The sequence below is a fragment of the Oncorhynchus tshawytscha genome, linkage group LG08 (genome assembly GCF_018296145.1).
Source record: "Oncorhynchus tshawytscha isolate Ot180627B linkage group LG08, Otsh_v2.0, whole genome shotgun sequence".
In the NCBI taxonomy this organism is placed as follows: Eukaryota; Metazoa; Chordata; class Actinopteri; order Salmoniformes; family Salmonidae; genus Oncorhynchus; species Oncorhynchus tshawytscha.
The window spans coordinates 55512321-55527530 of NC_056436.1; the positions used below are offsets into that span (position 1 = coordinate 55512321).

The 15210-nt window shown below is 40.4% G+C and overlaps 1 protein-coding gene across 4 annotated transcripts; it reads right to left on the reverse strand.

The window, feature by feature from the left end:
- Window positions 1–875: 875 nt before the first annotated feature.
- LOC112256305 (fibroblast growth factor 18) lies at window positions 876–11444 on the reverse strand. 4 transcript variants are annotated; one of them, XM_042325650.1, is made up of 5 exons: window positions 10702–11444; window positions 10493–10529; window positions 6205–6373; window positions 4181–4240; window positions 876–1262 (listed from the first exon to the last, which is right to left on the reverse strand). In XM_042325650.1, the coding sequence occupies exons 1-5, from the start codon at window positions 10731–10733 to the stop codon at window positions 1033–1035; spliced, it is 528 nt and encodes a 175-aa protein (XP_042181584.1). In that variant the 5' UTR covers window positions 10734–11444; the 3' UTR covers window positions 876–1032. The 4 variants fall into 4 exon arrangements, with proteins under 4 accessions (XP_042181584.1, XP_042181583.1, XP_024285230.1 ...); XM_042325649.1 differs by having other exon boundaries at window positions 6196–6373; XM_024429462.2 differs by having other exon boundaries at window positions 4134–4240; window positions 10702–11441.
- Window positions 11445–15210: the final 3766 nt, after the last annotated feature.

Genomic DNA, 15210 nt, shown 5'->3' on the forward strand with positions numbered 1-15210 from the left:
ACAACCAGAAATGCAATCCACCTTTTGGTTGTAGGCCTATGAAAAGCAGGGCAAAGTTGGTGGATGCAGATGTTAATAATAACAGAAAGCTTGCTCTGTGTCAAAAAAAATGATTCTGAAGTATATCAGATAACATCATATAAGGCAATGTTTCAAAAGCTGTCCAGTATTCATTAGGCTTTTTTTCTCCAACTTTCTACCACAGTAAGACACGTAAGGCTAAAGGTGTGATATTACGTTTCCCATCGTAATAGCCAGTTAACTTCTGAGCCACATCAACTCAGGTTAAACAAAACTACAACCCCGTCTGTCTGATGCCTGGCTAGTCAAAGCATGTTGAATCATCAGTTGTACAAAACAAATGTCAAGGAAATCACACTGTACACAACGTGTTCAGCACATTCCATCCAGAGTAGGCAATGATTCAGGCAGAAGGTATCAACACGGAGGGAGAGTTGGGGGAGGGAGAGTGGGCACTGTCAAATATTGCACTCAAAGCTGCACAGTTATCTAGGTAGACTGTGTCACCTGCCACTGTCACCTCTTTCCGTCTCGTCTCCCTGGCGTCTGATTCCAGTAGAAATACGAGATCCGTGTTGTCGGGGGGATGACACAAACAAAACTGACAGGTATTCCAATAAAATCTAGCGCTTTCTTTTTATAACATTTAGAAACTCATGCTTCCCACCCTCATTGTCAGAAATATGCCTTCAGTTTGCAATTCAAAGGAGCCGAAGATAAGCAATAAGGGCCCTTTGTCATCCTTAGTTATCCGATATAAATAAAATAAGACACATTATAATAATTATAACAACCCAGAAACACCCAACATTTGGGAGATGTTCAATGTTCCTGAAATATAAAAATAAAACATCTTTGAAATGTTTGTTCTTTTTTTTTTTACAAAAGTCTTCAAGGTGTTTTAAGGCAAGAATCTCGTGATTTCCTTGGGAAAACAGTGTGTCTGATGTCCCATCGGACCATCAGTTAGTTTCGGGGTTCTGTTTTAAGCGACGCGCCCTTCGTGTCCGCTTAGTTACTGTCGTGAAACGGAACTCTTCCAGTGGGTCCACCTTGCCCTTCGGGTGGCGTTTCATGAAATGCACTTCCTGTTGTGTTTGTGTGGTCCGCGATCCTTTTTTGGGCCTCCCCTTCCTGTTGAAGCCTAGGTACCACCCTTTGTACTTGGCCGACACGAGAGCTGTGTAATTGTTCTCCAAGAATTCTTCCACGAAGACGCACTCCTGATTCCTTCCATTGAGCTGCAAGGGGAAACAACATGGTTTTAGACACTTAGCACCTGGTTTCCCAACACTGTGAAAAAACGACTTCCGCATTCCACAATGGCAAACCATCAAGGAAACCTATTTTACCTACTGCCAAAGAAACATTTCTGTATGTCATATAAGCCAGAAAGAGATGGAACTACTACAGTTGCATAAAGTTGTTTTTCATTCCTTTTTAAATTGTGTTTCTGGTATGGCTCTTGTAAGGACACATACACCTTACTAGACATTTCAAACTTTGCTTTTCTCAGTTTTAAACTATGTTTGTATTTAAAAAATAATTATACATTTTTGTGATATACACTTCCATACTTATGTATTTGGACAGTGAAGGAACAAACATCACACCTCACAAAAAATGCTAACCTCCCCTGTTATTGGAAATGGTGAGAGGTTAGCATTTTTGGAAGGTATGATCTTTGTTCCTCTAACTTTCTCACGCATCATTATTCAGGATTAATTCATGATTATCCATATTCATGGTAGCATCCACATGAACGTGGAAGTGTTCAGAAACATCTTCTATTCTTATTTACAACAAAAGTGACTCCAAAATTACACAATACACTATTCACCTTTCAGTTCCTCCTGGGGAAGAAATGATCCAAAACAAAACCAAAAACTGCAAATGTATCCAACAAGTTTGTAGAGTCACAAGCTTGATGTAGTCATTGCGTGCTAGAAATAGGGGACCAAATACTAAACTTTTAACTAGACATGTATAAAAACACCCTCAAATAAAAGGTGACATGCTGTCGCCTTAAATGAAACATTTGATCCCAAATCCAAAATGCTGAAGTAAAGCGACACATTTTTAAATGTTAGCTTCACTGTCCAAATAAATACGGAGGGGAGTGTACATGCTGCTATTCAGTGGTGTAACGTACTTAAGTAAAAAATACTTTGAAGTACTACTTAAGTCGGTTTTTTTTCGGTATCTGTACTTGACTATTTTTATTTTTTTACCATTTTTACTTCACTACATTCCTAAAGAAAATGATGTACTTTTTACTCATTACATTTTCCCTGACACCCAAAAGTGCTCGTTACATTTTGAATGCTTAGCAGGACAGGAAAATGGTCTTCAATTCACACTCTTATCAAGAGAATATCCCTGGTAATCCATACGGCCTCTGATCTGACAGGCTTACTAAACACATGCTTCGTTTGTAAATTATGTCTGAGTGTTGGAGCATGCCCCTGGCTATCCATAAATTAAAAGAACAAGAAAATGATGTGGTCAGGTTTCATTAATAAAAGGAATTTTAAATGATTTATACTTGTACTTTTGCTTTTGATACTTAAGTATATTTTAGCAATTACATTTACTTGTGATGCGTAAGTATATTTAAAACCAAACACTTTTAGACTTTTACTCAAGTTAAATGTTACTGGGTGACTTTCAAATTTACTTGAGTCATTTTCAATTCAGGTATTTTTACTTTTACTCAAGTATGACATTTGGGTACTTTTTCCCTAGCTGCTGCTATTTTACATGGCGCCACCTGGTGAACAAGAGGTATAATTGCAATGGCAATGCTGCTATGAGGCCATTAGCCTGTCAAAGCATTGTGATGATTGCAGTCTATAATTGACTGGTGGAGGATCAAAAGGACAGCACAGGTTACGTAACAGGATGCCAGTGAGTTATCAAAAGATTTCTGTCAAGGGGTACACTGAGAAAAGCACTCTCCATCCTGGCTTGTATGTTCGGCAAGTGAACATAAGAAGATTTTCATTCCAAAACACTATATATTTTTTATTTACCTTGATTTAACTAGGCAAGTCAGTTAAGAACAAATTCTTATTTTCAATGACGGCCTACATCCACCAGGCTCTGAGAAATAAGTAGTGCTGCTTGGTTTTACACAGTTAAATGTAACAAATAACTACATTTAAAAAAAAATGAATTGTACAAATTATACATTTGTGACATCAATATTGAAATATAGAAATAAATAAATACAGTAATATGAGGTCAGTATGTAAAACATTTACATTTGACATTTTAGTCATTTACCAGATGCTCTTTTCCAGAGCAACTTATAGTAAGTGCATTACTTTTAAGATAGCTAGCTGAGACAACCACATATCACAGACAAATATATAGGACACAAACATTCCGTTCCAGCTAAACAATGGATATATAGGGGTTTTGCTAAAAAGAAAATAGAAAAATAAAAACATTAACAAATTAAATTTTAAAAATGATGAAAGTCTATTAATAAAAAATCTGATAAGAGTAATATTTTACACACATATGAAGGAACTCATAAGCAATCATTTCTGATGAAAAAACACAAATGCGAAACATTTGTGGATATAGCGTTTTGAAAATAAATAGTTATTATTATTGTATGTCTTAGTCTTGCTAAAATATCCTTACAGGGTAAATCCACAGTTGGAAAAAATAACCGCCACAGTTTCGGTAACAAATCTACGGAATGGGGGATGGAGAAATGCAACCACTCTTAAATTCATAGACAGCGCTATAACGCAAGGACTGACCATCCATGATATCAACATTATAATTGTCTTGAGACTATACAGTATCAAGTTGAACTAAGCTCATGAAGCACTTATAAGCTATATTCTTCAAGGATCAATGTGTACATGTAATTCATTTAGAAGTCCCAACAGATGTAGCAACTGTAGATTCCCCCTTTAAAGAGGATCTTTATCACACATAATAATAATAATAATAATAATAATGTTAGTTATAGTAATGTCTTCATCCACTGGAATCACTCAAAGAATCTGTTATTGGCACTAGGCAAAACATGTATTGCCTTGGGATAGATTTGCCCCATACTCTAGCAAGAGAGTAACAACCAAGGATATGCTTACCTTTCCAACTATTTTGCCATTCTTGTTCATACAGATGTAATACTCACTCTCCTTCCCTTTTATTCGAATGTGGCTCCCAAAGGTTTCCGTCTCGACAACAAGAAGAGCTACAAGGTGAAGGAGAAACACATTTACTTAATGAATACTTATAGCCACTTACAGTACATTCATTAAGTTGATACAGACCATTTGAAACAGATAATAACTATTGGTTCATGAAATATACTCTATAATAGACTTCGCCATCTCCACAGAATAACAAATATACAACTTTAGCCTCACAAACATTTGAAAACGACCCATTCTAAACAAGCACGCCGGCGGCTTCTTTTGCTCTGGCACAACCTTAACCCCTGTGGGGTCACCTTTGTTTCTGTTCGCTCCTCGCGGGCAAGAGATCTGCCAAACATTTTGGAGCGGTTACGCTCCCTCAGGATTAGGTTTCAGGTTCTCTTTAGTCTGTGCTCACTCAATCAAAAAGTTAAAGATGATCCATTTGTTTAACACACTGGCCTATTCAGTGGCACTCAAGGGAACGGAGGCGGGCAGGGGGGGGTTCTCCAAAATTGTCCTGTAAAACAATCTTGTAGGTGAGTGGGAAACTCATCTCAGAACTGACGTTGAGAGAGAGAGGGAAGAAGACATCCCGCCCTTTCAACCAGGGAGCAAAGAGGATAAAATGACTGGTGAGACTTCTCTGAATGCACAGGTTTGAGAAACACATTGGCGCTCCTGAGAGGAGTTAGTTGGAGGAGCTGAGACAGAGACAGACACAAGTCCACACTTAGCTGCCCCTCTTCCATCCCTTTCATACTACAATGGAAAAAAGCAAGCTGTACCGTGATATCCCGGGTTGAAGAGGGTTTTAGTGTAGTGTCGCTCACTGCGGCCAAGCTTAATAAGAAACCCCACAGCATTCTCAGCGCTGAATCACAAACGACTGTGCCTCGGACTTATGCATGTACCACTGGAGACTTCAATTGCAACCGGAAACTACAGGTGTAACATCTGCCTTTAAAAAAAACTACTTCTGCCTGTTTCACGTGGATTTTTTAAAACAAATGTGACTATGCATTTAGATACATAAGATGCTATCGGACAAATGGTGACATCAATTATGTGGGATTGCATGTGACACATTCTCTAGCCCAGCTCTGGTGCCTGGGGAGAATTATAACTCTGTCTTATCCGCGTGTATATGTGGGGTAGCTGACCTTGTAGTAGCTGAGGCTCCATTTCTCAGCCATGCTTTCTGACCCTCCATTGTGAGGTTGCTGTTATGACTGAGTGAGGATTAGTGCAGAGAGGAGAGAAGAGTGTCTTCCCGAGCCTCCTGTTAAATCAGTGTCAGGGAGTTCACAGGTGCCAGGTACTGGGGCTGAGGGGAGGGGGCAGGGTTGGCAATTCCTCATGGGGAACATTGAATCTGCTTCCACTCAAGCTCTAACAAGCAACGAGAGGAAACCTCGCCTCGGTGCATCTGTGACTGAACACAGTCGACCGGCGGTGCTTGTTGACGACTCCTACATGTGAGTGCAAACAGGCAAGCACTCCCATACAAATGCGTCTAGACCGCAGCCCAACTTTTAATAGAAAATGGGCCATGTCCACAGTGACAAGTACTGATAAACCCTCCACAGAGTTGAAAAGAACTATGCCGAATTACTACGCAGAATTACTTTCCATGACAACAATCAGATGTATTTCCACCTCAATATAATCACCGACCAGAACAGTGTAAGGAACACAGCTGAGACACAGTGAATAAAGACAATATATACAGTACCTCTAGATGTGCTTTATCTGTGGCCGGACACGCTCATAGCCTCAAATTCCCACACTATTCATCATCTTAATGGCTTAACCAAGCAATCAAGGAGGAGCTGAGTTAGGGTCAAAGTTCACTCATTAAAAATGTAAACCCAACTCTGACCAGTAGCGGTCCAAAATAGGTCGAATGAATCCTGTTTCACATGGGAAATGTTTCCCACAATAAAGACCATTGATGAGGGGAACTGGCTTGAAGCGTCTGTAAGTGAAGTGCACAGGAATTCTCCCGTACCGTACTTGCCCCCATCGTCTCCGTTGGCGTTGACCTTCTTGCCCAGGATCTGGACGTGCTTGCCCGTGGTGTGGCTGTACAGCTGGTAGATACGGATCTGCTTCCGGCTCAGGTCGTCTGGGTTCCGCGTGTGGTTCTCAATATAGATCCTGAAATCGGCTGAGCTCTGTTGAGATTCCTATAGGAGAAAGACATGACACAGGTGGTCATAGACCCGCTTTTACCAGGGCCTCTGTCGTGAAGCTCTGCTTAAAGGCTGAGGTAACACCTTGGAAGTTGTAAGCTGACATTTTTAAGTTCCGTTTGCACATTTAAACTGACATGTTTCTTCCACACGACATGTTTACAAGGTAATGAAACTGTGCGGCATTGTACAAATTCAAAGGGCACACACTGTAGAAGTTCACCGAGAACAAAAGCACAACATGGTACATGCTTCATTATTATTGCATGTCTTTGTATTGAGGCAGCTGTCTATGCGCCCGGGGATATCTTGAAAACAGTATTCCATTTCCACAAGCAAGCAAGCCACTAGCAATTATACACCTGAAGCATCCATCCCTGTTACGCTATCATCAAACAAATATCTGCCTGAGGGCCCAGTAAGGCCCATAAATCACAGTGGAGATGTGGATGTGATGGCGAGAGGCAGCTTGTACCACAGAAACACACTCGGAGGGGAGCCTCTTGTAACATAAATTCGCCATTCAAATATTTCACACACTGTTAGCCTGAATGCAAAGGTCTGTTCCGCACTTACAAGTCAGACCCCCCCCCCCAAAAAAAACGGAAGAAATCGCTGACTTCGACAACACGTCAAAATGAACACAGCCTGTGTGCCCTGTCACCCAAACCCATATGTGGATGGGAAGGATAACGTATACTTTCGAAACCCCTTGGAATCTCGATTTGCGCCAAGATCCCATTCCCCAGCTGTATCATGTGGTAATTACATAGTAACTGCCTTTTTATGTGGCTTCTCTCAGGTGGCTAATTATATACACATTACATACTCTAACTCCTTGTTGTTTTAACCTCAGAAAAGTAATGACATTTAGTGAATGAGAGGGGAAATATGCTCATGGTAGAACAAATCTTTAACACAGGGGGGAAAACAAACCACTGATCTGAATACAAATCCCAGTAGTGTCAGCAAGGTGTCAGCGAAAAGGTGTCAGCATAGTCACTTTTGGATGGTCTAGAAACAACTGCAAATGCATGAATTGAAAATATGAAACAATTGTACATCATGTTTAATGTAAGGGATAATCAACAAGGGGCTATGCGACTGACGTGGTAGTTGTGCTCCGCGACTGACGTGGTAGTTGTGCTCCACGACACGCTAGCGGAGTTACATTGCTTTCCAGAGAACACATAGAGCCCCAAGCTGACTATCCCTTCATACCATGGGTCTAATTTAACACATTTGCTGCTAAAAATGTGTTCATTTGCCGATAGAAATGTGCTCAACATCCACTGAAGTATCTTGCAAGTTCACTAGATAGCAACAGTAGATGACGTGGTAACCAAACAAACAGACTTGCTGGTTTAGCTAACCAAACCATCAGTCGTAGCTTGCTATTATGAAATTTGAATTCAACAATGCCAGTGATGTTTTTAATTCAACTTTTGCATTCAAAAGCAGCTCAAACATAAAACATGCAACAATGAACTATAGCCATCGAATTCTACCGTGCAAATATACTGTGCGTTATAGGGAAATAATACACGCTCTATAGTCCCCTTCAAGCCAATCAGAAACATGTATTCAACAATGCCATGGTACAACACTAAAATTAAATTGTTTGCCTAAAACAAAGATGCATCTTAATCAATAAGCAATTTTATTGAAATCTCTATGTCAAACGTCCTTTGAATTTAGTCAATGCTTAGGAGGAGGAACATTAAGAAAGTTATTATGACACACCTCATACTTCCGTGCCTAAGAAACAGTGCATCCAATAGAGAATTCAGAACTCCATTAAAGCTTCCACAACTCTAAAAGAGCATTCACAACTATCATAGAGCATCCAAATCTAATAGAGCATCAACATCTCCATTAAAGCTTCCACAACTCTAAAAAGAGCATTCAAAACTATCATAGAGCATCCAAATCTAATAGAGCTTCAACATCTCCACTAAAGCTTCCACAACTCTAAAAAGAGCATTCAAAACTGTCATAGAGCATCCAAATCTAATAGAGCATCTTAATAGAGCTTCCAAAACTCACCACAACCCTAGAATGAAATGGTCTGTCTATTATACTAACCCACAAAGTTCACCACCAAGACAGCACACACTAAAATACTTTTAGGATAACTACTGCTTTGGGATTTGTATCAAATCTCTCCATCTCTAAACAAACATAAAGGTGTGTTTTGTAGACAATTGCATTTCACACGGAGGAAACAAAGGCAAGCCGCTGCAGAGGGCCGAAGGTAAACGCAACCGGCGGGATGAAAATGGGTATGGTTGAAACTTCAAAAGTCTGGCACCATCTTTGCTGGGAAGCTTAGCCCCCTTGCATCTCAGATACACTTTACCACCTGCGAACCTCACACATAGGTTTACAAAACACTATACATGCCATCAAGGTTGTGCTGCGCAATTGTATTGGTCTATCGAAAGTGTATTTCCTTCAAGAAAGCCTCTATGAGACCTACCTCTTTTTTTGCAGAAGCAATTAGTCGTGCAGAGCATGAAGCATATATCGATTTATATATATCACCACAGATATGGGAAGCAATTAAAACTATAGTATTGTGATTACTGTCTAGGTTGGGGGAATTGCCAATTCCTTTGGAACAAGAGCACATACCCTTACATAACCCAGTTGTCTCCTCTTTATTTTTTATTTATTTTTTAAACCACCAGCTTTTTTTCTTCGCTGAGGGGTGTCTTTGTAAGATGTCCCCTCTATTATGAAAGGGTAATGCCAGGTTTTTATAATCATGATCCCTTGACCCATTTGTTTAGAACATCTCCGACAGAGATGTGATGTCCAAGAGGTAGAATGAGGGATTGTACTCTATGTCTTCATCTATTGCAGCATCATTGGATGGATTGGGCTTCTCCTTTAATAATTTGTTTGGCATGAGTGGTTTGTTGACAATCTTAATCCTCATCTTCAATGCAAAGGATTACTTGTTGAAGCAACTCTGGAAATGTTAAGATTTTAAACTAGGTGATATCTTATCACCTCAATCAAGGGGAAGGGATTGGGCACATTGTATGTAATTACTTATCCCTGTATAAATAGCCTCTGACTTTTAATAAGCATTACATTGGAGACAGGGGAAAGAAATCGAGTAATTCTCTGTAATCCTTGAGAGATTTGATTGGCATCAACCCTGGTATATGATACTGACTAGACTACAAAACTAACCCCAACAACAGAGGCATGGAAGCATTTCAGGATGTGGGCTAACCGCTGCCTCTCACTGTATCCAACAATATAACATGCTGGTTTCCAAACTACCCTTTGTATCTGCTATTCATTTACACCAAATACATCATGACAAATAAACGGAACTAAAAATAACCAACACATTCATGCCCAAACGCATTCATTTTTTAAATATTAGGCAACAGTTAAATCTAACTCCATGCAGCATGTTACACTCCATAATAATGAATGTGGGTTTTCACTGACGTTTGCTATAGACAACCAAGTTCATAAATAAATCGCATGCGTAAAAGATGCGGAGTTAGTGCGGTGTATACTATTATTACAAAATAGATCCACGAGTCTGAAATTGATCAAAACAGCAAATGATCATTATCTAAACGTCCTTGAAATGTATTTTCATTTCAGTTTTTCTCTGTTTCAATGCTGGTTGCCTGGCTCAATTGAGCGCGGTGGGTTTATCTGGTGCACTCGGGGATGCCTCGTTCATTAGCGAGATGCAAAAGGATAGTTTCCTCTACATTCCAAACCTATTTTCTTACAATAAAATATACTATATTTTAACAAGGGTAGAGTTACTTTGCTTGTATTTTTGTTTGATGAGGAACAAATATCGATCTTTAATTAGGGAATTGTGTTCATCTTATCTAATTAAGGTAACACTAAAAAGTAACTGAAATCTGAGAAAAAGAACGCGCGTCTAGCCAAGGTATGTTCAATGTTGCAAAGTACCCACAAGCTAAAATAGTGTATAGTTACTGTATCCAATTGTATGAGTATTTGTTCATAATAAATCCAGAATGGGTCCAGCAAAATCACACACACACACACACACACATACACACACACACACACGCAGTGTTCAAAACCAGAACAATCCAATCAACCTACCTGGAGCTGGAAATAGAGGACCAGAAAATGTAAACACCTGGAGAGAGAAAAGGGAGGAGGGGGTTAATCACAAGCAATTACATAAAATATAAACGGCTATATCCATACCTGAATGTCAACGGTAGCAACTATGTAGCTTTTAGCGACTTCTATTGGTAAGAATGTACGTGTTTTGCGAAACGAAAGTAATAGAAAGATGGAATCCTTACAGGTATATGAACCTCGAAGGCACAACAGACATCTTGACTTGCTGAAATACACCTGTTTCCACAGTTTTAAAGCCCCGAGAGAAGTTGAGGATAGACCCGCCAGCGTCCTTACGCACACAATCCCGGAGGTGCCTTTGAATCCCAGTGTAATGATAAATAACTGGAGTGCAAAAATGTCACTGCATGCAACATTAGGTGCTTCCTTGTTGTAAGAAAATGATCCAAAGGGAAAAGGTAACGTATTGTTTCTTGTCCGCCTCCAAATCTCCTAGCTCCGCTCTCACGGTCCGTTTAGACAGCGGTGTCTTGCCAGGCGCGGAAATATTCAACTTGCAACCATTGCTTAGTAGATTTCCCCTTGTTTAAAAATCCATTGCGCGCACCCTCTTTCCTCCCAAAGGTGCTCCTCCAAAGATCAGAGGTACTTCAGTTCCGTCCGTACCTGCGGGGGATATCTACACATTGCAAGGATCATTTTAAATCTTCCGACTCCACAGTGGGAAAATGGCAAAAGGGGACAAGTGCGTAAAATCGAATATGAAAATATATATATATATATTTAACGTGGAATACCTCGCGTTCTGATAAAACGTTGGTGTGATCCAGAGGGTAGCTATAAATATGAAACCTGAATCTAACGCAGCGGCAGATCTTCGTAGCAGGGGCGATGGTGTAATGCCTGTCAGTGGAGTATCTGCGGCTAAGGATTTGGGCACAGTGAGGTTTTTCTGTTGGTGGTGGGTGGAAACGTGTCAGCGGTTTGCACCTGATAGGGTAATCTTTGAGAGGCCATCAGTTTGGAGAATGTTTTCCTTGAGTCAGAAATGATAGTGATTGGGAGGGAGTTGGTACAAGGAGGAACACACGAATTGATTGACTTGTTTTTACCTTTTTTTTAGAGACTTTTGTATATAGGCTACATTTTATTTGGAGCAATTCGATATTACCTTAAAAGCAGGTGTAAGCCTTTTCAAGTTTAAAATAGCTTACTTGGGCGAATAGTGGATTCTCATTTGAAGCTTAAATCATATTTTGTATTTTTCATAAATGCCTATCTGTTTTTTATATATATATATTTGTTATTCAGTGTTAGTATTATTAATATCGAATTAATATTAGTTTATTATTGCCGCAGTTTTTGTTGTATTACCTTTGTAATGATAATGTGTAATGTATTTTCAGAACACAATATTACAAAATTGTGTGCCGAGTTGGTTAGGCAACAGTCAAGACTACTCTTTCTCGGCTTCTCTTGGTTTCAAGTTATGTTGGAGGCCACTTCGTTTGTGGATTGGGCTTTACTCTCCCAGACAGCATTGAAATGCAGGTTGTTGTGGAACTCGATTTTTCAATAATATGCTATAACTTATCCCGCATTTAAATGAAAGAGAGGTGTGAATGTGTTTACGAGGCCCTCTGAACTCGCAGTGGAATGATCGATCATCCCTCCCGCCACTTAGGACCATTGTGTGATTCCCCTTTATTGTCCTATTACAACGGGAATTACAGCATTCCATCCTCAATGCGTTTAAAATAAAAATTCATAATTTTCCCATTGGGTTAGTGGTACCTATTTAAACTATAGTTGATGGCACTTTGAATATCCGGCAAGAATGAGGGTGGCTGTGTGAATCAATATAATGCCAAAATATTATCCCCAGAATTGTGAAAATCCTAGGTCCTCCATTGACAAAATAACAAAAAATCCTAATTACACAAAATATAATAATTTATGATAGGAACAGCGGAATAAACACAATGTGTGAATGTCTGATGATTAGATTGACCTGGGGCTTTCATTTGGTGTACATCCAAAATACTTACAATCAACCAAAGACAATATGTTTAAAGCATTGGCTGGCAGTCCAAAATGAAGCTTTATGAAAAGTGATTAAAACCACAGGCATAATAAACTATAATTATGATACTGCACAAAAGGAGCCAGCATTGATTAGATACTCATCGCCTCCAAAGCACAGGCTTGTGCCAATGCCTTGAAAGTATAAACCAGGAGCTGTGGTACAGAGTGAACAGAGCTGTGTCTTTTGATGTGCTGCTCAACTGTGTGACACTTGTGGCAAGCTTCAAAAGAAGAAGCTTCTGCGTACTGCTTACCTGCACATTTACACTTTTTTTTTTTTTTAAATCAATGTTTTTTTCTACTGCCTCAGTCAGATGTTGAAAAAGCTTGGTGGCAATCTTGAAATAAATGATGAAGACTCGTGAAAATAAAAAGTCCTTGTTCACTGTTTTGTGGCACTTCTATGGTATCTACCTCTCTGGTAGAACCACGTTACAGCAGGTATATGACACACGGAGAAACTTTTCCATTCCATAGTTTATTCTAGGATGGAGGATACATTGCATTGACTCTGGGCTCTAATCAGTCACATTAAGCGACACGAACTACGGCGTATGTCAGATTTGTTCTTAGAAACATTTACATTTAGAATTTAGGCTAAGTGTCTATGAAGGTTAGTCAGAATTGTGATCAACAATTGAGAACTTTCTTGGGTGGAAAGTTGAGCCTACTGGTTGACAATGACTAGAGTCGAGGTTTATGAATGGGGAGCTGTCTCAGTCCTTCTGAGGAGAGGAGGGGGAGGTGGGCAGGCAAGCCAGCAACTCAAGAGTTAGGATTAGGTTACCCACAGCGACTGACTGAGTGAAGAAAAGAACAAGCAAGTAAGCTAATGGTCTTGGGATAAACCCCACAGCCGCAAAAGAGAGTTTGTTACAAAATGCACCGTGGCTTTGCACCATCATCGCTACCGGTAGATGTCTGAGACTGTGTCGTGACGGTCATCAGGAATGTGGAGAATATCTCATTGATGCTAGAAAAAAAGGCAGGGTGAAAAAAAAGCTATCCGAGGGCGGTCAGCCAGGGGTTCAAAGAGCCTAGCGGGCCTTTAAGCTTGACAAAAGAACTTGGAAGTTCTGTAAGTGAATTCCAATGTACTATATTAGTGTCAGGACCCCCCTGCCACCCCCTTTCCTCCCCTCACTTCCCACTTTCATCTCCGACACGAACATATCGACTGGGGGGGGTTTGGTGGCATCTGCATCCTATTGAATTCTCAAGGTGAGGGGACGGCCGAGAAGGACCTAGTGGCTCGTATAAGCCGTCCAGGCCCTTTTCACTCCAAGTCACAGCCCAACGAGCGTGTGAGGAGGCGGGTGATAGCCTCTTCCTCTCATCTCCCAGGAATCAACCCAGCCCCATTAGTATATTGGCGGCCCCTTTCACACTGTTGGCTTAGCTCTTTGGCCCTGGGCCCCCGGAGTCCCGTGGCGTAAGGTGGGCTAGTCAGGAGCAGGTCACTGCGGGGTCGTGACACCTCGGTGTGCAATAGGGTGACGGAGAGAGTGCCCAGAAGAGTGTCGCTGAGAGAGAGGGCGAGCCTTGAAGAAAAGCCGGGAAGCATTTTGTATTTTGTCATTTGTCCCCCATCACATTTGCTTGGAGTCATTTAGGGCATCTTTGCCTTGAAGTTTGGGGCCACAGTGTGTGTGGGTGTGTGCCTTGAAGTTGGGGGCCACAGTATGTGTGTGTGAGAGAGGGAGAGAAAGAGACCATGTGAGTGTGGGGTCAAAATTAAACTATTGCTCCTCGACAAAAAAATCTCAAGAGTACCGTGATACATGCAGAACCTATTGACAAATCCATTAGCTTCAATACCCAGCATGACACTAATGATGATATTTCTCCCTCTCAGTTCAACAGAGGTCTCACATATACACATAAAAAACAAACACACAGTATGGATCCCTCGCCACTAGTTGCGAACATATATCATTTTCATGATGTATTTGCACGCCTCACTAAACTCCTCTTACAATTACTCTCAGGCTCCAGCTTAATGGATGGTGAAAAAAGGCAACTGCCAAAAACTGTCATGATGTAGTAAAAAATAATTGTTTCATAACACTGATCAATGAGCCACATACCTCTACTTTTCTGGTCCATTTTGTATCTTTGGCACAATATGAAGATTCACTTGGATAGCAGAGGCTAATGTTGGGGGCTCATTTAACCTTTCAAGCCCATGCTGAATTCTATGAGTTATGCGCTAACTACATAATAACTGCTAAGAATTGGGTGGACTGGTGAAAGAAGTTTCAGGGAGCAAAATGACGTAAGTCATTTGTTGTCAGAGCTCTTGAAGCTTTTCTGCATCGAAATTACCCCCTAATTGTTTGTTGGATTGCTGTAATTACCAATTTAAGGTGCTGGTTGTTGGTAATGTGGCACAAAATTGCTGCAAGACTTGGAGAACCTGGTCAGAATGGTTGACTCAATCCATACTGTCAGCTTTCAGTTTTGAAGACTGGAAAGTGTCAAACAAGCTATACAACTGTACATACACAACCATATATTTGAAAGAAGTGTCTGTGTCTAAATGTGTAACCATTTTGTAACTTCAACAACAAACTAAAAACACCTCCAAAAAGAGGCTTCCATGAGATTATACCCGTGTCGACACCATGCCACAGCCCTCCAACCTCATG